Genomic DNA, 24,311 nt, shown 5'->3' on the forward strand with positions numbered 1-24,311 from the left:
CGTGGTGTAGCAATTTTAATGGCCAGTAGGGTAATAAAAGCAAACGTTGAAAGGTGGCTACACTGTGCCACTGCGCCAGAGAGTGCGCCAAAGAGTACTTTTAAGCCGCCTCCACAGTGCCTGTTTAGAGTTCGTGGCAGTCAGTGGTTGTTAAGAGATCGGAGAGGACAGTGTGTGTTAAGAACTCATAGAGACAGTGTGTGCGTGGGCAGAGCTCGTGGTTGTCCTGAAGTTGGAGCGAGATGTAGTAGTAAAGAGCGTTGTTTCATGTCTTATGCAGTTATTTGATGGGAGAGATAGCAGATGTTATTGTAATGAGTGCATTTCGTCAATATATATGAAGGTAAAATTTATAATGTTCCTTTATTAGTTGTGTATCTGAAATAATGTGTCCCTACAGGTTCAGTCAACAAAGCATCTGGCTTGTGTTCTTGGATTAGAGTGTAATTGTGATTTTTTTTGCATAATTATAGTTTTTCTAAATTTCCTTTGTCACGTCAGTATAATTGGTATCAAAATTCTTGTCTTGTGGAAAAGAACCGTGCCAGATGTGGACGTTGAGTCACACTCCCACATACAGAACAGTGACTCTTGTGCTTATTGGTTTTGTTGGTTTTTTTTTTTTTTTTAGTTGCTGGGGACTTAATTAATTAACTGTGTTTACGGAAATTTTCTTACATTGTTCTTTGTAGTCAGATAGCGTAATAATACTAGTCAGGGCCAACCGATTACGAGACACTGCGTAATCGGACATACAGCAACAAAAAAAAAAAAAAAAAACATTTTCAATTAATAATTTATTTAATTAAGCCCCCATGCACGTGGCGACCGCTGCTTCGGATCGTCCCTTGGATTCTTCTGATTGTGAAAATTGTAGACTGTAGTATTGTTGTAGTAATTTTGAGTTTAGTGATTGTAGTCAGTATTGAGTGTGTAGATTTGGTAATTGGCATTCTTCTAATGGTATTTTTCAAAATTTAATTTTTATTGCCTTGTATACGCGTTTGACAATTTTGTGCAATTATTTCAATTGTTCGTTAATCGTGTTTGAGGGAAACATCTCGTGTGAATAGTACTGTTGGAGATAAGGAGCCATTGTGTGTGATTTTCGTACAGTGACGAATCTTTCGTATATTTTGTAAATGATTACGCGATCAATGAAAAAGGCAAAAATGATGAATAGTGAGAATAACGAAATTGTTAACATGGCGAACTCGCCAACAGAGGAAAACAGTATGATGGATAATGAAGTGGAAAACAATGTAATAAGTCGGGAAAATAGTCCGGAACCATTTCAAAATTTTTCTCAATCAGAAAATTCACGGAATCCGAGATTAACGATAGAAGATTCTGAAATTGTATCGAACACAGATAGCTTTACAGCTATGACGGAGGAAACTGGTTTTGCGGGAAATGTTAGGCGCGAAAAGAATTGCGAACCGGCTACCTTGGAGCAGTTGATGGGTGCAATATTAAATCTGGGATCACAAATGGGAACAATGGTAACACAGATGGGAACAATGAAAACTGAGATGGGAACAATTAAAACTGAGATGGGAACAATTAAAACACAGATGGGAACAATGGAAACACGGATGGGAACAATGGAAACTCGGTTAGGATCTGAATTTAAAACAGAGATGGGAACTTTGGAAACACGGATAGATTCACGAATAGGGACATGTTTCAAAAATATGAAAGATGAATTAAAGAAAGAAATCAGGGAAGAAGTACAACCGATTCTGAATTCTCACAATAATAGATTAATTGCAGTAGAAATCAGACAAAGGGAACAGGATAGAGAACAGGAAGAAAGAGATCGCGTGATGGTACAGAATTTTTCAGAGTTAAATTCACAACGTGCAAAGGATAAGGAAGAAATATTTGAGAGAATCGAAGGATCAGTACCAAATGACAGATTAAATAACCTAACACAACAATATGAACAGCTAGCTACCAAATGTGACAATACTGAAACCCGAGTCGCGACACTTACGGAAGACGTAAATAAACAGAAAGAACAATTTGGTGACTTATCGGAAAGAGTGGAGGAAATTTCAGATAAACTGACAAATCTTAGTTTACATGGGGACAGAGATTCGGATGATACAGCTCCATTACCATTTGCAGAAACCGAAGAATACCAGAACATAAATAAGCATGTTGAAAATCAGGGAAAATTTAATGAACGCGTGAAAAGGGAATTTGAGGCATTACGAAAGCAAGTCAAGCAGATCGAAGGGGAAATTGTAGGAAAAGATAGCAGAAGAAATTTGGAATCACAGGTAGCAGAGGGGTTTGAAGAAAATAATTTGTTTCATTTACGGGATGCAACAAGAGAGCGCCAGGCGCGCGAACTTTACAATAATCGTCATTGTGACTGGGACAGACGCGGTAGGTCTTTGTCGCCGCGAGGCGAAAACTTTGACTATAAACACTTTTTGACTGTCCGGAAATTTAAGATCTTCCGCAATTCTAAGAATGACATACATCCATGTGCATGGCTAGATCAATTTATGTACGCACTTCCACCAAATTGGCCACTAAGTCATAAACTGGAATTTATGTGTGGATATTTAGAAAACGAACCGGCGACGCGGATGCGCGCACTCATTAGAGATTGTAATAATCTAAATGATTTTTATCATGCATTTCTATCGGCATATTGGTCCGAAAACACGCAAGACAGAGTCAAACACAGTCTTATTATGCAGCGTAATTTCAAACAGTCTGAGTTCCGCACGCCGGCAGAGTACTTTGAAGACATGATTCGAAAGAATCAGTTCCTGTCCAACCCTTATAGCCCGACTGAATTAATTCGCATTTGTTTAACTAAGCTGCCACAATCCATAAGACAAATTGCTTTGGCCGGAAGATGTAAAGATGACATTGAGACTTTTAAGACTTTGTTGCAAGAACTGGAGTATGACAACGACGACGGGACCTCTTGTAACTTTTTCAGTAACAGTAATTACAATAGATTTTCAGAGAAAAGTGATAGTGGTCGGAACAGGCGTTATATGGGTAATTTTGAGAATGACAGACGTAACAGACACGACAATAGATACCAGCCCTATGACAATAACAGACGTTCTAACAGAAATTACACAGACAACTATAACAACGGTAATTCGTATCGGAATGATCAATCATACGGAAACAGTAATCGGTATCATCAGGACAGAAATCATTCATACAGTAATAGAAATTCTTACTACAGAAATAATCAGGGTAGTAGATACAACAATAATTTCAGAAATGACAGTCGAAATTACACAAGAAGTAGTTATGCAGACAGACAGGAAAACAGAAATTTTAATAACAGACACAACCAAGAATTTGTATCTAACAGACAGGAGGGACCTAATTGGCATCCTCCACGTGACAGAATTTCAGAGAGACAAGTGCAAATCGTAGAAATGGATCCGCGAAATGACGCGAATACTCAAAGACGTGACGCAAACAATCGACAATGACTTGCAGCTTCGGCTTCTGGCAGCAATATAGACGGTTCAGAAAGTAATGACACTACGACTTTACACTACGTACGCCTGGAAGACATGAGAGACATTTTGTTAGATGAAAAGGAAAATAATGTAGACGCATTTTTACATCCTGTTATTGAAGTATGTGTGGGTAAGAATAAGTTCACTGCAGTTTTAGATTCTGGGAGCCCATTGAATGTCATTAGTGAATCAGTTTTTCGTATATGTGAAAGAACTATTGCCTGTCCTGTGTTACCTATTTCTAAAATTACAATTCGAGGTGCGATTTCTGGAAAAAGTGTGGAGGTCAAACAACAGACCAATTTAAATTTCATTTGTCAAGGATACGAATTTTCTGCTAATTTTATTATTGTTCCATTACTCAGTACACAAATTATATTAGGTATGGAGTTTCTTAACGCACATAAGGCAATTTTGAACTTTAAAGAAGGAAGTGTAAATTTGACTGTTGCTGGAATGCCGAAATGTTTAAAATTTTTCGAGTGTTTAACAAGATCTGAGTCAGATACAAAATGTTTAAGGTTTCTTACTTCTGATGTTTTCGTTGAGCATTATGACGACAATGTGTTTATTCATGATAATGACAATAGATACAGAGACGCGATGGATGAGATAATTAATAGCGAAGAGTTAATTAAAGAAAAGGTTAAGAAAGCTGAAGTGCCAGATGACGTTGTAAGAGAAGAGCTGCACCACATTTTAACTTCACATGCTACAGTGTTTAGTCATCACACAGGAACTATACATGGCTTACAATATTTATTTAAAGTAAAAGAACACACACCATTTCGCGGGAAAACGTACGCTATTCCTTTGGCTTACAGAGACAAGGTTAAGAATGAACTTCAGTACATGTTAGATCAGGGCATTATTGAGCCTGCAGTCAGTCCTTATACTAGCCCATTACACGTTGTTCTTAAAAAGGATGGGTCAATTCGTTTGGTTCTGGATTCCAGACAGATAAATAATATCATCATTCCTGAAACTGACCGCCCACAAAATTTAGATGAACTTCTTCAACATTTCCATGGAATTAAAGTCTTATCCACAATTGATATGCGCGCAAGTTTTTGGCAAATAGAACTCCACCCTGATTGTAGAAAATATACTGCCTTTTTAGCCTTTGGTAACTGTTACCAATTTCGGAAATTACCGTTTGGACTTACTGTATCTTCAGCAGCATTCATTCGTAGTTTAAATGAAATTTTACCTGTTTATCTTCGTGACAACATTACTTCTTATGTTGACGACATTCTTATTGCTAAACGTTCTTGGAGTGAACACAACAAAATTTTGGATTCATTATTACGTATCTTTGCAAAAGTTGGCATTACAGTAAACTTGGAAAAATCTGAATTTGGTCGTTCTCAGGTGAAATTTCTCGGTCACATTATTTCTACAGAAGGTATTCTTCCTGATCCAGAGAAATTAGACGCTATTCGTAATTATGCTGTTCCTACCACAAAACGTGATGTTCGTAGTTTCCTTGGTGTCTGTAATTTTCTTCGACGCTTTGTTAAATTGGACGATTTGGCCACACCTCGTTTATGTGAACTATCCGGAAAGAAATCTAATTGGTGTTGGGATGAGGAAGCTCAGTCAGAATTTGAACAGCTTCGTGATGCTTTAGTTGCTGCTCCACTTCTTTCACATCCGGATTTATCTAAAGAATTTTGTTTGGCAACGGACTCATCATACAAGGGCCTAGGTGCACATTTATTTCAAGAGATAGAAGAAAACGGCGTTGTAGTACAGAAGACGATTGCATTTGGAAGTCGTGTTCTTTCTAAATCAGAAAAGAATTATTCGATTACGGAACTTGAAGCTTTGGCTGTTGTATGGGCTTTCACAAAATTTCGCACATTTTTGTTTGGCAGACATACTAAGGTTTACACCGATCATCGAGCTCTGGAATTTCTTATGTCAACAAAATTAACTCACGGCAGATTGTCACGATGGGCGTTGTACCTACAGGAGTTTGATTTCAGTATTGTTTACATACAGGGTTCTTCTAATATTGTTGCCGATGCTTTATCACGTGCACCTATGGGTTTGAAACAAAGTGCTGAAGAGGACTGCAAGGAAAACAATTATTGTTTGATGTATATTCAAGGTGTTGCGTTTGAGAACTTTATTTCGTCTTCGCTCCAGGATATCGCTAAGGAGCAAAATAAGGATCCAATCTGGAAGGACATTAAGGAGAAGTGGAGGAGAAAGGAAAGCGTAGCGATTAGACAGCATTATCTAGTTCGCAATGACATTCTTTTTAAACGAAAATCGGTCGACAACTCCGTTTGGTTAGTTTGTATTCCTGATGAGTGGGTCAATAAATTGATTTGGTATACGCATCTCAGTTATGCACACTTTGGTCCCCGAAAATGCTTTCACAAATTACGAGAAAATTGTTATTTCAGTAATATGGAAAAACGTATCCGATCTGTTCTTGCCAAATGCAAATTATGTCAAATGGCTAAGCCTCCAACGATTTCTCACAGAGCACCGTTGTTTCCCATCATTCCAGCGAAATTAAAGGAGATGGCTGCAGTCGATTTGTTTGGTCCAGTGGTTCGTTCTACTAATGGTTTTGCGTACATTTTCGTAGCAGTGGAGCTGACGTCAAAATATGTGTGTTTTACACCTTTACGCAAAGCAACAGCTCGTTCAGTATCTAATGCTTTCCTCAAACATTTTCTTAAAGAAGTTGGTCATGTTGATAAGGTTATATCAGATAATGGATCACAGTTTCGTTCTAAAATTTGGCTTCGTACTCTACAGCGTCGTAAAATTAAACCAATTTTCATTTCACTTTTTCACCCTCAATCTAACGCTTCAGAGAGATGGATGAAGGAAATCAATAAATTGTGCCGTCTTTATTGTCATCAGAATCACAGAACTTGGGATCAGTATCTTCATATTTTTCAAAACATTCTGAATGAGCTCCCTAATGATTCAACTTCTTTACCGCCTCTATTGATATTAAAAAATAAAGTACCAACAAATCGCATATCTGAAATCATTCCTTTTCCGCCTTCACGGAAACTGCGGCATTCTGAAGTTGTTAACCTGGCTCTACAAAATATTGCATCTGCGGCTGCTAGAAGAGAGAAATCAGCTAAACGTCCTGGTCGTTTAAAAGTCTTGTCAGTTGGTCAAAAGGTATTAATTAAGTCCCACCGTTTGTCTCACAAAGGAAAAGGCTTGTGTCGCAAATTTTTTCTGCTTTATAACGGTCCATATAGAATTCGCAAAATTATTCATGATAACACTGTCGAAGTAGAAACTCTTAAATCTCGACGCTCTAAAGGAATACATCATATATCAAACGTTAAAATTTTTGTGGAATGACATACTTGTGAGAAACTAACAGCTACATGTAAACATGCGGAGAGTACAAGGATACCGCGCTGTGTTTTGGCGGCGGCACATACTCAAAGCAACAGTCAAGTCTGCGCGCCGCACAAGGCAGTCGTTGACCGCAAACAATTGCTTCCTACGTCACGCGCCTACAGCTGATCGAGCGCTCAGTGCGAATGCACTGACAGCCGTAAACAAACACACAGTCTAATTTCTCCGACTAAATTCAGTATAAAGCTATACTGACTTGATGAATTCTGTTATTAACATTCAGTATTTTTCAGGATACGGTTGTATAAAATATTTAAGAACTTCAGGTAAATTCTGTGCGTGTCTCCGACGTTAAGACGACTTGCTATCGAGAAATTTTCAGGAAGAATGTAATTTCGAAGAAGAAACTAATTAACTAATAAACTAAAAAGGTAACTATTAATTGAGTTTATTTTTCAGGTAACAAATTTCCACTTAGGTACGTACTTAGACGTAATTTGCTGCTCACGATTACGTGATTCACACTTTGTGCTAATTTCATGTTCTATGAATTTACGTGTGAAGCGACGCGCTTGCGTACGTTAACTGAATTTGACAATGATTATTAATGAACTGGGTTGTGACCTGTATATATTATGCATCGCTTGGCTGCACTGCTTTTTCACTGATGTCATATTTTTTTTTAATTATGTGCCTGCTGTGCTTATTTATTTAAATTATAATGGTAACCTGATTTATTGTGCTGATGTGTTTAGGTATGTAAGTTATACTTTGTGATTTATCTGCTTGCGCCTCCATGCTTACTTATTAAGATTACATATGAACATTTATTTGCTTATGCTGATATGATGCTAATGACCTGTTTATTACGTAAGATACATGTTTGCTGCTTTTTGCATGGATTACATATTTACACATTTCTGTTTTGTTGCCATAACTGCTCGTTAATTTGGTGTGTAGAAATGCTGATATACTGTGTATAAACATAGAGTTTAGGTCACACTATTGGATTAATTATAGATTGTTCGCTTGGCAGAGCCTCGTTGTAGGAATTGTGCTGCATCCACTTGTTGACATTGTCTTCTCTACTTGTATATTTACTCGCTATTGCTTGTTTTGCGTACGCTAAGTGCCTTATATTTTTAAGATAAGAAAATTAACTGCTATAATTCGACGAACGACATTAGTACAAGAGAGTCATATAAGTCACATGAGCTGAGGTTTTATGAAAGCTGTATAAATTTATGCTAATAGGAAGGAAGCTAACGACATGACATACCAATACTAGGTTTAGACCATTAACAGTTATTACACTGCATTTCTCGTGAGCAATTGAAAGAGGAAGTGACACTTGACACAAAAAATACTCCACATGTTTGCTTCTGCTATGATTCTTGAAGTGGTGTACACACTGTGAAATATTATGATCATTCACACTCCGTAATCGTACTTAATTACTGAGAGTTATTCAAACTAAGTCTGTTAGAGGTCAGGTATGCATTTCTTTTATGTAATAATGGACAAGGAACCAAAATGTATCTTATAATTTATAATGAGTAGAAAATTTGGGTCAGATGGATTACACAGAGGTTGTGTGTGGACACTATGTCTTCGGATTGTATGGGATGCTGAATTGAAGTTGCATTAGGATTTTATCTGTACTTGTTCGAGGAGACTGACTAGAGGAAAGAGTTGTGTTGGAAGTGAAATGATATTGGTGCTGAGGTTTATATGTAGCGACGTATTATTGAGGTATTGAGAGTATATTAAGTTGTTGATTATTGGAGTTTTTGTGGACAAGAGGTAAGGTAAATGATATTGATGATAAGACGTATTGAAGAGGTATTATTGAGGTATTATTGAGATTATGTGATGCTAATGATTATTGGAGTTTTGGTGTATAAGAGGTAAAGTAAGTGAGGAGCATATTTTTTTTTTTGTTGGTCTTATGGAACAAAGAGGATGAAGAGAGCAGACTAAAACACTAAAGTAGAAAGAAGACAGTCTATACACACACTTTGTTAAATCACTAAGCAGTATATACTTTTTTTTGGAGAGAGGAAGTAATTGCATATCGTGGCTCACTGACAGTTGTTCAGCAACAGTACATTTGATCTGGCTTGGCAAACATTGGTCTTGACATGATGACTATGACGTTGACTAACTATTATTGACTGTTATACATTGCTGCCAGTACTACTTGATACACATGATGAACATCAGATTTTAACAGAATTACATTTACACAGTTAACACTATTCAATTACACAGTAGTACTTAATGTGAATGAAAGATGAGTGAGTGTGTTCTGTGTGTTTTCCTTTCCTAATCCTAACCACCTATCTCCTAAATATTATTTTATTTGTTGGTAGTGGCTTGCACTGACACCCATAAATATTATAGGTTTTCTGATATTTGAGTATTTGTAATAGTTAATATGAAAATTATCTGATATCATTTGTGTGTTTGTTATGATTTGTATGTTACTGTAAAAGCATTTGTATGTGCATTCAAACTATTGTTCATGCCTGAACTGTCTGATTAGTGAAGATAAATATTCTGAACTGTTACCTGCACTTTTCAACATGATGTGTGACATTAGGACATGTTTAATTTCTGCTCATAAACTCTGATGAACAGTGTGATCAGTGTTAGTGAATTTTGTGGAACTGCTTCTGCTGAGAAATGTGACTTTTTGGTGTCTGCACCTGCACTCAACATTGCTGGGTGCAACTGATGAACTGTTTTTACTGAAATGAAGTCACTAGTTGCTGTGTGCACCTGATCAACATTGCTGATGCCACTAATGGACTGCTTCTACTGAAATGGTATCACTTGTTGGTGTCTGCACCTGCGCTCAACATTGCTGGGTGCAACTGATGAACTGCTTCTGCTGAAATTATGTCACTTGTTGCTGTCTGCACCTGCTCAACATTGCTGGGTGCAACTGATGGACTACTCCTACTGAAATGATGTTACTTTTTGCTGTCTGCACCTGCACTCAACATTGCTGGGTGCAACTGATGAACTGTTTTTACTGAAATGAAGTCACTTGTTGCTGTCTGCACCTGCTCAACATTGCTGGGTGCAACTGATGGACTACTCCTACTGAAATGATGTTACTTTTTGCTGTCTGCACCTGCACTCAACATTGCTGGGTGCAACTGATGAACTGTTTTTACTGAAATGAAGTCACTTGTTGCTGTCTGCACCTGCTCAACATTGCTGGGTGCAACTGATGGACTGCTTCTACTGAAATGGTGTCACTTGTTGGTGTCTGCACCTGCTCTCAACATTGCTGGGTGCAACTGATGAACTGTTTTTACTGAAATGAAGTCACTTGTTGCTGTCTGCACCTACTCAACATTGCTGGGTGCCTCTGATGGACTGCTTCTACTGAACTAATGTGACTTGTTGCTGTGTGTACCTCTGGAACTTTACTGGGTGCCACAGATGGAACTGCTTCTACTGAAATAATGTCACTTGTTGCTGTCTGCACCTACTTAACATTGCTGGGTGCATCTAATGAACTGTTTCTACTGAAATGAAGTCACTTGTTGCTGTCTGCACCTACTCAACATTGCTGGGTACCTCTGATGGATTGCCTCTACTGAACTAATGTGACTTGTTGCTGGGTGTACCTGCTAAACTTTACTGGGTGCAATTGATGGACTGCTTCTACTAAAAAGATGTCACCAGTTAGTGTCTTTTTTTTGTATAAACTAATCATTGCAAGCATTTTATGTGAACATTTGTATAAACTGATTTTTTTTGTATATTGTGTAAACTATTATGTAAAGTCACATGTATGAAAATAATTTGTATTGCCTTCTGTATTTCATATGTTAGGTTAGTAAAAGGTCAGTGCAAAGCCAAAATTTTTAACTAATTATGTGATGTTTAGGTATTAATATTATCTTTTATTTTTGTCTGTATTTTTGTGGACGAATTTGGTGGTATTTTCACCACCAATGCTGGCAAAAATACCATCAAATTCTGGCCTGTGGAGGAGGGGCATATGAAAGGTGGCTACACTGTGCCACTGCGCCAGAGAGTGCGCCAAAGAGTACTTTTAAGCCGCCTCCACAGTGCCTGTTTAGAGTTCGTGGCAGTCAGTGGTTGTTAAGAGATCGGAGAGGACAGTGTGTGTTAAGAACTCATAGAGACAGTGTGTGCGTGGGCAGAGCTCGTGGTTGTCCTGAAGTTGGAGCGAGATGTAGTAGTAAAGAGCGTTGTTTCATGTCTTATGCAGTTATTTGATGGGAGAGATAGCAGATGTTATTGTAATGAGTGCATTTCGTCAATATATATGAAGGTAAAATTTATAATGTTCCTTTATTAGTTGTGTATCTGAAATAATGTGTCCCTACAGGTTCAGTCAACAAAGCATCTGGCTTGTGTTCTTGGATTAGAGTGTAATTGTGATTTTTTTTGCATAATTATAGTTTTTCTAAATTTCCTTTGTCACGTCAGTATAATTGGTATCAAAATTCTTGTCTTGTGGAAAAGAACCGTGCCAGATGTGGACGTTGAGTCACACTCCCACATACAGAACAGTGACTCTTGTGCTTATTGGTTTTGTTGGTTTTTTTTTTTTTTTTTAGTTGCTGGGGACTTAATTAATTAACTGTGTTTACGGAAATTTTCTTACATTGTTCTTTGTAGTCAGATAGCGTAATAATACTAGTCAGGGCCAACCGATTACGAGACACTGCGTAATCGGACATACAGCAACAAAAAAAAAAAAAAAAAAAAACATTTTCAATTAATAATTTATTTAATTAAGCCCCCATGCAACGTCAAGCACGATGTGGCAGTTTTTCACGCATCTTTTTTCATGACATCATATCTGATGAACTATGCTCCGTACAACGACATAATTTTGTAGATAAATTCAGAGGCATATGCGGACACCGTCTGCGAAATTTGTTGCGAACAGAGTTCGTAGCACACAAGTAATAAATTTAAACATCATGCATGACGCGGCATTTCTCGCGGATCTCCTGAACTATGTGTCGAATGGAAGATTCAGATTTGTTTGAAGGACTGAAAAGTGAAATGCGTGTATGTAGGAAATCCCATACAAGACGATAGTGCCACCAATTCTGTTGGTTCACTGTTAGTAACCCGTATCAAGTAGATAGGACAATAGATGTTGAAGAAATTTAGAGACGTGCTGCTAAGGTCGTAATAGGTCGGTGTTGCCTACATGAAAGTGTAACAGAAATGTAAATTATAGAGCTCAGCGATCAGTCGTCCTTTTTAAACTTCATTGGCAGATCTAGATTTCAGCTAGAAGCTAGCCATTCGCAATGCTAAGAATACAAGAAGTACATAGTTAGATGATGTCGTAAAAAGTTACAATTAATAGTTTAACTCACATGGTTTGTATATTACATACCACTATTATTTTTGCTCAATGTATGTAATGCTTGTTGGTCGGGCTTCATTCACAGTTCAATGAATACTACTGTTTGCGGAAGGCGGTCTGTGTGGAGAACACATCGTTTGGTTACATGGCACCATCAATGTGAACTACGTATATAAACTTCAAGGGAAGTAAACCACTTAAATTTGCATGAGAGTTACATAAAATGAAACATAAGTAAAATTCTTACATTCTTGTGTTAAATTTTTTTTAAATTTAAATGTTTTAATAATAATAATAACGGACTCATAAGGAGTGAACATGGAAATTTTATTACTTGCTGGCAAATATGAAATAAGACGGACTACAATGTCAGAATTTTACTTATGTTTCGTTTTATGTAACTCTCATCCAAAATTGAAGTGGTTTACTTCCCATGAAGTTTATATACGTAGTTCATGTAGATGGCGCCATGTAAGCAACCGAGGTGTTCTCCATACAGCCCGCCTTCCATAAACAGTAGTATTCAATGAACTGTGGATGAAGCCCGGCCAACAGGCCAACGGGCACCACCAAACGTCGTGACTGGGCCAGGTTCTACTCCACTGACTTGCCTCCCTTTTTCTAGGACGGTACGAACTCAGTGTCTTTGCTGGCGATTTTAATTGCGTCCTTCATCCCAAGGACAAATTCCGCACTACACACCTTGTTCAGAACTGCGTATCGTGATTCACAATCTTCATATGTGAGATACGAGGGAAAAGATATACGGTGACAGTTCTGGACAAACACATCTTTCCAGTCATTCGGCGAGCCGACTTGATCGCATATATGTGTCTCAAGGTCTTACACGGAGAGTGGTGGTCGCCGAACGAAGGCCTCTGGCCTTTTCTGATCACGGTGGCTACATCTGCGCGATGCATCTCCACACTCAAAAAATTTGCCATGCTAACAGCCTTTGGAAGATGGAAGTAACACACCTTCAGGACCAGGAATGCCACCGGCAAGTCGCCGCAGTGCGGGCTAACTGTGAACGACGTCACTCCCGATGCCAGTCGACCTAGGCGTGGTGGCTCCTCAGCGCCAAACTGGCAGTCCGCAAGTCACTTACGCTCTTTGGCAAGGACACAGCTGCGTGACACTGGCAGACTCTGGACGTCGAAGCTCTACCCCCATCACCAGACAGACAACGAGAACGACATGGAGTCAAAGCTCATATTTTTGACAAAGCGCCGCTTAGAAGGCGCCGGAGTCTGCTTCCGAAGACATGACCGAACCATAGGAGAGGTCCCCACCTTGCATCACATTGTGGCTGACATGCGCCAACACCGCCGACAGTTTATTACACGCCTAGTGACGCAAGGGGTTCGCTCCTGTACGACCCGAGCAACCATAGTGAGAGCCATGGATGATCATTTACGTCATCTTCACCAGGAAAGTGCTGTAGACAGTGAGGCCATTGCGGAAGCATTACAACAGGTGACACACACTACTGACAGAGCAACGGCGACGGCATTACTGGAGGCAGTCTCGTATGATAAGATGGACGACGCCTTGGACAAATGTTTGGTCAACAAGTCTACTGGGCCTCAAGGATTACGAGTCAAGTTTTACCGGATCGTCCACGACATCATGGTGCCCCACTGGGTTCCAATACTCCGAGAACTCATGTCCATGGACTGCGTCATACCGCCTTCCTCATACCAGTACACAAGCCAGCATGATGGCAGTTGGTCAGTGACTATCGGCCACTTACAATATTGAATGCCAAGTAGAAGATCTTCGTCTGGCTTTTAGCAGGCCGCTTTAAGAAGACTTTGTCAATGATTCTCGCCCCAGAACAGACGGCACAGGGGGGAGACGAGTGGCAGTGTTCTCCATCGATTTCAGTAGGGCCTTCGACAGAGTGCACAACAAATTCCTACTACAGATGATGAACCATATGGTGTTCCCTCCCAGACTCACCCACACCACACCCTGCGACGCCTTTTGGAAGTAGCCAGCTCTCACGTCCAGGTCAACGGACAGACAGTGGGTCCAATACCCATGAAGAAGTCTCTACGACAAGGTTGCCCCATTTCTACCTGCCTTTATGCAACTGAATTCGAGCCACTTGTCGGGGGTCTCCATCACAGGCCATCTGGCACCACCCTGCGAGACACCACCTTTCGCTGTAGGGCATACGCCGCTGATGAAGCCCGCAGCGCTTGATCGAGCGCTGTGGACAGGCCGTGGGCAGTATTCTGAACATCAACAAGTCGGTGGCGCTGGATGTCGGGCGCGGTCTCGGGCTGGGCGCTGTCGGCCCCCTCTCACCAGTTACCGAACTGAGATATTTGGGAGTCACGTATACGAAGCATGTGCGCGGCACGGCCGCGGCAAACTATCGACGGTTACTACAGGCTGTAGGCGTGATGGTGTGCCTGAACCTGCTCCGGGACTTGAACCAGTTGCAACGTGTGGAATACCTGAACCTCCGCGTGGCATCAAAACTCAATGACTTGGCACAGGTCCTCCCCCTACCAGCGGCGATAGGTCGGAGACTTCAGGCGGCCTTCGGTTATTTCCTACCTACAGGACACATATTTACAGTACGTTATGACATTCTCACCCTCCCCCTACGCAATGGTGGGCTCGGACTGGTTAATGTCCGAGCACAGGCAGCTGCCCTTTGTATGAGCAATATGTGGAAACGATGGACCACTCAAAACACCTCTCTCACGAGTCGTCTACTGGACGTCCTGGTGCCAGTCTCCCACGTCCGACCGGTGTCGGTGGCGCACGTCGGGTCACAGCTCTCCCACTTATCGACATTCATTCTGGAATACAGCTATGTGGCCTCAGATTTCTCCACAACGTCCCCGCTAAAGGCGGAAGAACCTTACACCACCCTTCTGCGGGCAGTTCCGCGTAATATGCTAGAAACCAAGTACCCAACTGTCAATTGGTCGCGAGTGTAGAGAACGGTTCATCACCACTTTCTGACAACCACCGTGCGTACGACGTGGTATCGAACCACCAATAAAAAATATGCGATGCGACACTGGACTCCCCAGTTTGCCCCGACTGTCGCCTCCTGGACACTGACGAACATCACTTCAGGTGCGCGTCGTCGTCCGGGCGACTGAGACAGAAGATCTTAGCTTGTTACCTAAGTGTTCCATCTGACGTGATTGAGCCTCGATCCCTTCTGTGTCCGGAAAATTTTACTTTCCCCCCGCCAAATATCATGCGCTTACATGGTTCAAGGGATTATATCATCGGCGAAGGGCAGAAAGAGGAACTTGATTACTGGTGGTACCTGCAAAATTCTCACACCACTCTTGCACGCACACCGAGATGCCGTGCCCTCTTTGTATATTATTTACGCAGCGTTATCGTAAACCCGCCCGCTAGATGGGGAGTGCCAGGCACAGTGTAACGTACGGCGCAACATCTCATCGAAGACGGCGTGTCCTCAGCTGCAAGCAGTGACAAAGGAAAGGGATTCGTTGATTTCAGGAACGCAGCATGAATTTGCTGTAGATATTTTAGACGGTGTTGATGGATACAGAAAACGCTAGTGGCAGTGGACAAGAAAACTCCAGTTACACCATTTCTTGAAGAAAGATTCTTTTCGCTGAAGTAGAGCAATCAGTATACAAAGCTACTTGACTTTATACTTTCAATCACATTTTTATTGTAACTTTCGGTTTTTCATATGTACACATTTACTAATTGTAATCATGTAATCAGGTAAAACAAATAAATAAATTAAAATTTAATAAAACAAATTATAGACACATGGAACCTGTCCCGTGGGAGAATTTTGGGAATAGTTAGGGGCAACGCCTAAGAGGGTTAGTTCTTTTCTTTTTGTTTTATGATAAAGTGTCGGTGCCAAGTAGAAGTAGATTTATTTTTTGTTTCTTTTATTTTTGGAGATTAAACTTAGCTACATGAGAAGATAGGTCCACGATAAAAAAATGTCGTCTAAGGCGAAAAAGGGGACAGCGTGTTTGATTACTAATCAAAACGTCCTCTGTCCCGGGTCCTAACTCCGCCATCATTTAAATTTTTAATAAAAATTAGCACTGGTGGCCGAAGACTTTCGGCATAAGAAGTCACCCTCATTCTGTCAAGCGCCTTGTGAAAGATGGCGAAGCAGTGGACAGAGGTTAAGGGCACTGTCTTGCCCTTGGGGCGGGAAACTGCCTCTAAAAGCAAAAGGATCAGCGTTCATCACCGGCATGAGGCTGCAGAAGGCAACGGATACCACTGCATTAAAGATATATAATGTCTATCTGCAAGACACATGGCCTGTAACTGAAATATCATGATCTCTCCATTGGCAAAAGATTCCGCAATATTCCCCCCATTAGGATCTGCAGGAGGGGATTGCCAAGGGGGAGATCAGCAAGGGAAAAATATTGAATAACCAACGAAAGAATAACGTTCTATGAGTCGGGACGTGAAATGTCAAGAGGCTTCAACGCGTTAGGGAAGCTACAAAATATGAAAAGCGAAATGCAAAGGCTCAATCAAGATACAGCGCGGATTAATGAAGTGAAGTGTAAAAAAGACAAGGATTTCTTGTCTGATGAGTATAAGATAGTATCAACAGTAACAGAAAATAGTATGAAGGGGGTAGGATTTGTTACGAATGGAAAGGTAGGGCAGAGAGTGAGTTACTGTGAACAGTTCAGAGATAGGGTTGTTTTCATCAGAATCCGTACTAAACAGACACCGACAATGATAGTTCGGGTACAAATGCCGACGTCACAAGCTGAAGATGAAGAAATAGAGAAAGTATACCGAAGAGACAGAAAAATTATATGAGGATACTGAGCGGGTAATTCAGTACGCAAAGGGAGATGAAAAACAAAGTCATGGGGGACTGGAATGCGGTTGTATGGGAAGGAGTAGAGGAAAGGGTTATGGGAGAATATGGGTTTGGTACTATGTATCAAAGAGGAGAAAGACTAATTGAGTTCTGTAATAAATTTCAGCTAGTAATAGCGAATATTCTGTTCAAGAATCCCAAGAGGAAGAGGTATACTTGGAAAAGGCTGGGAGATACAGCAAGATTTAAGTTAGATTAAATCATGGTCAGAAAGAGATTACAAAATCAGGTATTGGATTGTAAAGCGTATCCAGCAGCAGATATAGACTCAGATCACAATGTAATAGTGATGAAGAGTAAGCTGCAGTTTAAGAGATTAGTCAGGAAGGATCAATACGCATAGAAGTGGGATATGGAAGTACTAGGGATTGACGAGATACGCTTGAAGTTCTCTAAGGCTATATATAGTGCGATAAGAAATAGCTAAGTGGACATTTCAGTTGAAGAGGAATGACACCCATAAAAAAACAGTCACAGAAGTTGGAATGGAAAAACAAGGATACTAAGAAGTTAACTGTGAAGAAACCACGGGTAACAGAAGAAATACTTCATTTGATCGATGAAAGAAGTAAGTACAAAAATGTTCAGCGAAATTCAGGAATACAGAAATGCATGTTGCTGAGTAATGAAATAAATAGGAAATGCAGAGAAGCTAAGCCGAAACAGCTACACGAAAAAAAAAATGTGAAGAAATCAAAATCATTGCCGGAAGGACTGATTCGGTAATAGAAAAGTAGAAACAACCTTCGGTGGAATTAAAAGCTCGGAGGTAACATTAAGTGTGCAACAGTAATTCCAATGCTAAATGCAATGCCTCTACCGGATGGGAGGGGGGGGGGGTGAGGGGAGCGGGAGATTTTATCTTTTTATTTTTTATTTTGGCTTTGAGTTACAAGGACCACACAGCCAACAACGGTTACAAAGTGCCAAAAAACTTAATTACAAAAAAGCAGAATAGAACAAAATTACGAAGTTGGCGTACAGCCACACTCTTAAAGCAAAATAAAAGCACTATTAGACAAACACAGGACAGCCGGCGGCAGTGATAACAATGACGTTGGAGCAGAATTACAAATAGCAGTATACAACAATATTACGACAAACAGGCATATGCTCTAAAAGACTAAATATGAAAGAGCAAACATCATACAAACAATACAACAGTAGCTGAAGAACAAAATTTCAGATATCCCATATTACAATAGAGAAATGTAGCATACAGACAGACGTAGTTAAAGTTAAAAATAAGACAAACACAGTACAATCAACGATATGTACAATAGTCTCAGTAGAAAAGTGTCACAAAATGCACAAGAGAGCTATAACGAAAATGTAATGTACAAACAGAGGTTTGTACACAAATTAAATCACAAAATTATGCACCCGATTACGAACCGGGCTGATGCTATGTGAAAATGAAGACCTCGATAACTGATAAATTAAATTGGGATTCTGATGGCTTTCAAGTAGTCTGTGAACAAGTTATATTTATCAAAACGGTGGAGTAAAACAGGAACACCAGTGGGGAGGTATAATCAAATTTCTATAATAATTGGGGGAAGTGGCAACAAAACGATTATTCACGTTGGTCCCCTGGATGGAATGAACGGTCTAATGAGTAAAGAACATGGATTGAGAGTAAATCTAAGAAAGACGGAAGTAATGACAAGTAGCAGAAATGAGAACAGCGACAAACTTAACATCAGGATTATAGTCACGAAGTAGATGAAGTTAAGGAATTCTACCATCTAGGCAGCAACATAATCAATGACGGACGGAGCACGGAGGACATCAAAAGCAGACTAGCACTGGCAAAAAGGGCATTCCTGGCGCCGGCCGAAGTGGCCGTGCGGTTAAAGGCGCTGCAGTCCAGAACCGCAAGACCGCTACGGTCGCAGGTTCGAATCCTGCCTCGGGCATGGATGTTACTGATGTCCTTAGGTTAGTTAGGTTTAACTAGTTCTAAGTTCTAGGGTACTAATGACCTCAGCAGTTGAGTCCCATAGTGCTCAGAGCCATTTGAACCATTTTGCATTCCTGGCCGACAGAAGTCAACTAGTACCAAACATAGGCCTTAATTCGAGGAAGAAATTTCTGAGAATATACGATTCGAGTACAGCAATGCATGATAGTGAAACATGGGCCGTGGGAAAACCAGAACAGGAGAGAATCGAATCATTTGAGAAGTGGTGCAACAAGCAAATGTAAAAAGTTTGGTGGACGGATAAGGTAACGAGTGAGGAGGTTCCGTGCAGATTTGGAGAGGAAATAAATGCACTATGTGATCAAAAGTATCGGACACCTGGCTGAAAATGACTTACAAGTTCGTGGAACCCTCCATCGGTAACGTCGGAATTCAGTAAGGAATTGGTCCACTCTTATCCTTTATGACAGCTTCCACTCTCGCAGGCATACTTTCAGTCAGGTACTGGAAGGTTTCTTCGGGAATGACAGCCCATTCTTCACGAAGTGCTGCACTGCGGAGAGGTATCAATGTCGCTAGATGAGGCCTGGTACGATGTCGGCGTTCCAAAACATCCCAAAGGTGTTGTATAGGATTCAGGTCTGTACTCTGTGCAGGCCAGACAGTTACAGAGATGTTATTCTCGTGTAACCACTCCGCCACATGCTGTGCATTATGAACAGGTGCAGTCGTCATCCCCGAATTGCTCTTCAACAGTTGGAAGCAAGAGTGGGCTTAAAACATCAATGTAGGCCTGTGCTGCGATAGTACCACGCAAAACGACAAGGCCTGCAAGCCCCCTCCATGAGAAACACGACTACACCATAACACTACCACCTCCGAATTTTACTGTTGGCACTACACACGCTGGCAGATGAAGTTCACTGGGCATTCGCCATACCCACACCCCGCCATCGGATCGCCACGTTGTGTTCAAATGGCTCTGAGCACTATGGGACTTAACATCTGAGGTCATCAGTCCCCAAGAACTTAGAACTACTTAAACCTAACTAACCTAAGGACATCACACACATCCATGCCCGAGGCAGGATTCGAACCTGCGACCGTAGTGGTCGCGCGGCTCCAGACTGAAGCGCCTAGAACCGCACGGCCACACCGGCCGGCCGCCACGTTGTGTACCGTGATTCGTTACTCCACACAACATTTTCCCACAGTTCAATCGTCCAATGTTTAAGCTCCTTTCATCAAGCGAGGCGTCGTTTGACATTTACCGGCGTGATGTGTGGCTCATGAGCAGCCGCTCGGCCATGAAATACAAGTTTTCTCTCCTCCCGCCTAACTATCATAATACTTGCAGTGGATCCTGATGCAGTTTGGAATTCCTACGTGGTGGTCTCGATAGATGTCTACCTATTACACATTACGACCCTTTTCAACTGTCGGCCGTCTCTGTCAGTCAACAGACGAGGTCGGCCTGTATGCTTTTGTGCTGCACGTGTCCCTTCACGTTCCCACTTCACTATCACATCGGTAATAGTGGACCTTGGGATGTTTAGGAGTGTGGAAATCGCGAGTACAGGTGTATGACACAAGTGACACCCAATTACCTGACCACGTTCGAAGTCTGTGAGTTCCGCAGAGCGCCCCAGTCTGTTCTCTCACGATGTCTGATGACTACTGAGGTCGCTGATATGGAGTACCTGGCAGTAGGTGGCAACGCATTGCACCTAATATGAAAAACGTATGTTTTGGGGGGTGTCCGTATACGTTTGATCACATAGTGTGTGTGGGGAACACTGGCAAGAAGGGCAGGATGATAGGACATCCGTTAAGACATCAAGGAATAACTTCCATGGTAAGGGAAGAAGCTGCGAGAGTAAAAACTATAGTGGAAGACAGAGGTTGGAATACATCCAGCCCATAAATGAGGGCGTTGGTTGCAAGTGTTACTCTCAGATGAAGATGTTGGCACAAGAGGGGAAACTGGTGGCAGGCCGCGTCAAATCAGTCAGAAAACTGATGACTAAAAAAATTATATACATACGTCGATATTTACGGGCAAAAAATTGCGACAGTTTCGACGGAGGTATCGTAGCTGATAAGATCTTAGCAGCCAAAAGCATTCATACGGACGATAAGGTATCATCAAAGTTGTTATCTTTAGCCGTAGAAGACAAAGTCACCGCCTTGGACAGGGATAGCAGAGGGATCAAAGTCGATGGCTAGAAAACCAGACACCTCCAATTTTCTGGCGACATCATTCTCATAACTGAGGATCTGATTGAATAAACGACTACTGCGATTCAGCAACTGAAAGCGGTCTCTGCAGCTGTCTGGATAGCAATATGCATAAATGTAAGTTCCGAGTAGAAATATGCAAATAGTTAAAAATAAGAAACTACGGAATTTGTCTCCTAACACATGAACTTTGAGAAATAAATTCATTTATGAAAAGCCAATTACAAGTCATAAATCCCACAAAAAATGGGCTTGAGTATGGCCTCATTCAGAAAGCTTCATTTCATCATAACCAACACGAATATTCCAGTGAACCTAAAAACGAAAGAGTGCAGTATCTTTGTACTAGCAGTAACACCGTATGGTCTCGAAATACTGTCTCTGGGAAAGGTGGATTGTTCGTAAGCTGCAGTGTTATACTGTTCATAAACCGTACTGGAGAGGCTGGTACCGGCCATTAGTTACGAGGTTATCAGAAGCAGAAAGCGGTTGAGATTCGCAAAAGAGTTGCCTGGCTGAAATAGCAATGGGCTTGTCAAATAGTTAGACAAGATCTCAATAGATGGAAGAATAAATTCATTTTTTGGAGCCTTTGGGAGAAAAAAGAAGCCAAGAACGACACCAGAAAGTTATGATCCGATGATATTAAGGTGACTCCTGGAACACGATGACTCCTGATGTCATACAATCGATCTTATCAAATGGAAGAATACCGATGAGACTTTCATTGAGCGTTGAACGGTTAATTGTTGAAGAAGAAGGATATTCAAATCGCGGCAGGGGCTATAACTGAATAAATACTGTGTTATTTCAAATTTTGAGGGTCCATCAATGAGTTACGAGTTTCGATCTGGGAAGAGGAGCGAGACCAGACTGATTGAAATTAATAAGTGCCTACTGGCCAGGCTGCTGTATATTGCTCACTGCTGACGCTGATATCTCAGTTAATGCCCAAACAGGGTAAGAAACTGAGGCGCGTGATTATTCGGTCACAGCATGTAATGACGTAATTTATTTTCTTGGTTTTCGTTTTTCTACAGAGACATCGGAGCATATACTTTTTCTGAAACATCTTCATTGTGGCTGTCCGCCTGTACAGGCTATTTTTTGAAAGCAGAAATGAACTGGTACCCTCCTAAGTGTATTTGGCACTAGACTTCAACTTGCAACCGTGAACCACCTTCGCTTACAATTCTACGTAATCGAACATAACCGTAGCTTGACCTCTTCATTTCATCATTACGCACAGTAACAGCCAGACAGATTTAGACAACGGAAATGAACCGACCGCAACGCGGCAGTCCCGAAACCTAATGTTCTCAGAACAATGGAAGCTGGAATATCCTCTGTCACCGGGATTCTAAATCACATATTTCTTTGAACAGTTTAGTGCTAGTAATATGCACTATTTTATTGTTCAATCTTAATTTAGGGGTTTGTAATAGCGTTAAATAGAATCTAGGAGTGTTTTAAAAAATTGTTCATGGGTTTGTTTGATGGAACGATAGCCATTACAAATATTAATCATGTGTCACTTTACCTACCATTTCAAAATTAGAAACAATTGCAGAAAACTATGTTTCGATGTACAAAAAATTAATTGGTTACAGTTCGCTCGCTTGACCAGTTTTTGAGTACAGAGCTCGTCCTTAGCAGGATTAATAAACGAGACGGAAAAGATCCAGGACCGTTCGTGAATAGAACAGGAAAGGGAGGAATTACGCTAGTATCGCGAGTGCCCTCCACCACACACCGTATTCTTGCGGGGTACAGACGTAGATACCTGAACATGTTGTTTAGTGAAGCAGACTTATAAAGGCATACGACCTGTTCTATGGTTCATTTGTGAAACGGGATGAAAAGAAGCCGTACTCTGAGATAAAAGTAGTTGCACTACAATGATGAGTAGCTGCTGATTACATCCCATTTAAGAAACACGTGTTAACTAGGAAAACCGATTTACATTTACCGTCTGAAGGATGGAAGGTGGTAATACGTTGATGGAAATACGTAATAAGAACATTCCGTTAAATTTTTATGCTTATTAAGGTTCACACTTTGCGGAAACGGAAGAAAGGTCGAGCAACCCAGACGACTAAACTGCACACTGCCGTAGGACAGTTTCTTTCTTACCTGCTGCACGTGCTGCACGATCTCTCCTGGCAGCCTTCATCATCACGGACGCTGTAGGAACCCTCCACTGAAAAGCAAAATAAAGGCCTAAATTAGGACATATATTTAAGAAGTAAAGTATGTAGGAGCTTCAGAGACAAAAGTACAAAAGGAAGACCCAATTTTACGGTGCAATTACGATGGATGTACCAGTTACAATCATTTTATACGAAGTTTCTGGAAGTAAGGGAAGATAACTATTTAAGATCGGAAAAATCATGTTGAACTACTGAACACCTTTTGTAAATTGCCGTTGCCTATCAAGACACTAGGGACTACCCACAGGAGCTTGTTATGCAAGCATGCTAAAATAACCTGCAGTGCAGTGATTGCAGAAGCAAAGATCACAAGAAATTATGTTTACTTAACAAAGGGCTGAAAAAGCTGCTGAAATAAATGGATATATGGGATGAGAACATAATTTTTAATTTATAATTTTGTAGCGATTTTTGTTTTTGTTTGTATATAAGCCTTCTATCATCACGAAAAGGCGGTTCAGCAGACAGAATGGAAAGTGCTACACCATGAACGCGATCGCTACCAAACTAACACTACAGTATTTCTATCCACGTGGAATATATTAAGTAAAAGTTCACTATTATGCGAGGCTCTTTTCAGTATTTTCGGTACAGAAAAAAACCATCCCTATTGATGATGAATGTTGTGAGTACATGATGGCTGCCACACAGACATTTTAGTCGGAGATCGCAGCGCAGGATGCATGGAAGACGTGCTAGTGCAGCTTGTCATCATCTTTCGAACGGCGAGAATCATTCGCCGGCCATGGGAGCCTCATGTAGACAGAGCACACAGACTGCTGGCTGTTGTGCAATGGCTGTAGAACGAGTGATAACGAGACTGACGCGGGACAACAGT

The 24,311-nt window shown here is 40.9% G+C and overlaps 1 protein-coding gene across 2 annotated transcripts in view; it reads right to left on the reverse strand.

Annotated features, from left to right (window-relative positions):
- The window catches only part of LOC124615748, a 107,906-nt gene that overhangs the window by 62,514 nt on the left and 21,081 nt on the right, over positions 1-24,311 (reverse strand). Inside the window, exon 2 of one of the 2 annotated variants that reach the window (XM_047143834.1) lies at positions 23,406-23,463. In XM_047143834.1, the coding sequence (XP_046999790.1) occupies positions 23,406-23,463 (58 nt within the window). Of the gene's footprint in view, positions 1-23,396; positions 23,464-24,311 lie in introns of both variants that reach the window. The other variant, XM_047143833.1, reaches the window with a different exon arrangement.

Source organism: Schistocerca americana, chromosome 5, assembly GCF_021461395.2.
Source record: "Schistocerca americana isolate TAMUIC-IGC-003095 chromosome 5, iqSchAmer2.1, whole genome shotgun sequence".
Lineage (NCBI taxonomy): Eukaryota > Metazoa > Arthropoda > Insecta > Orthoptera > Acrididae > Schistocerca > Schistocerca americana.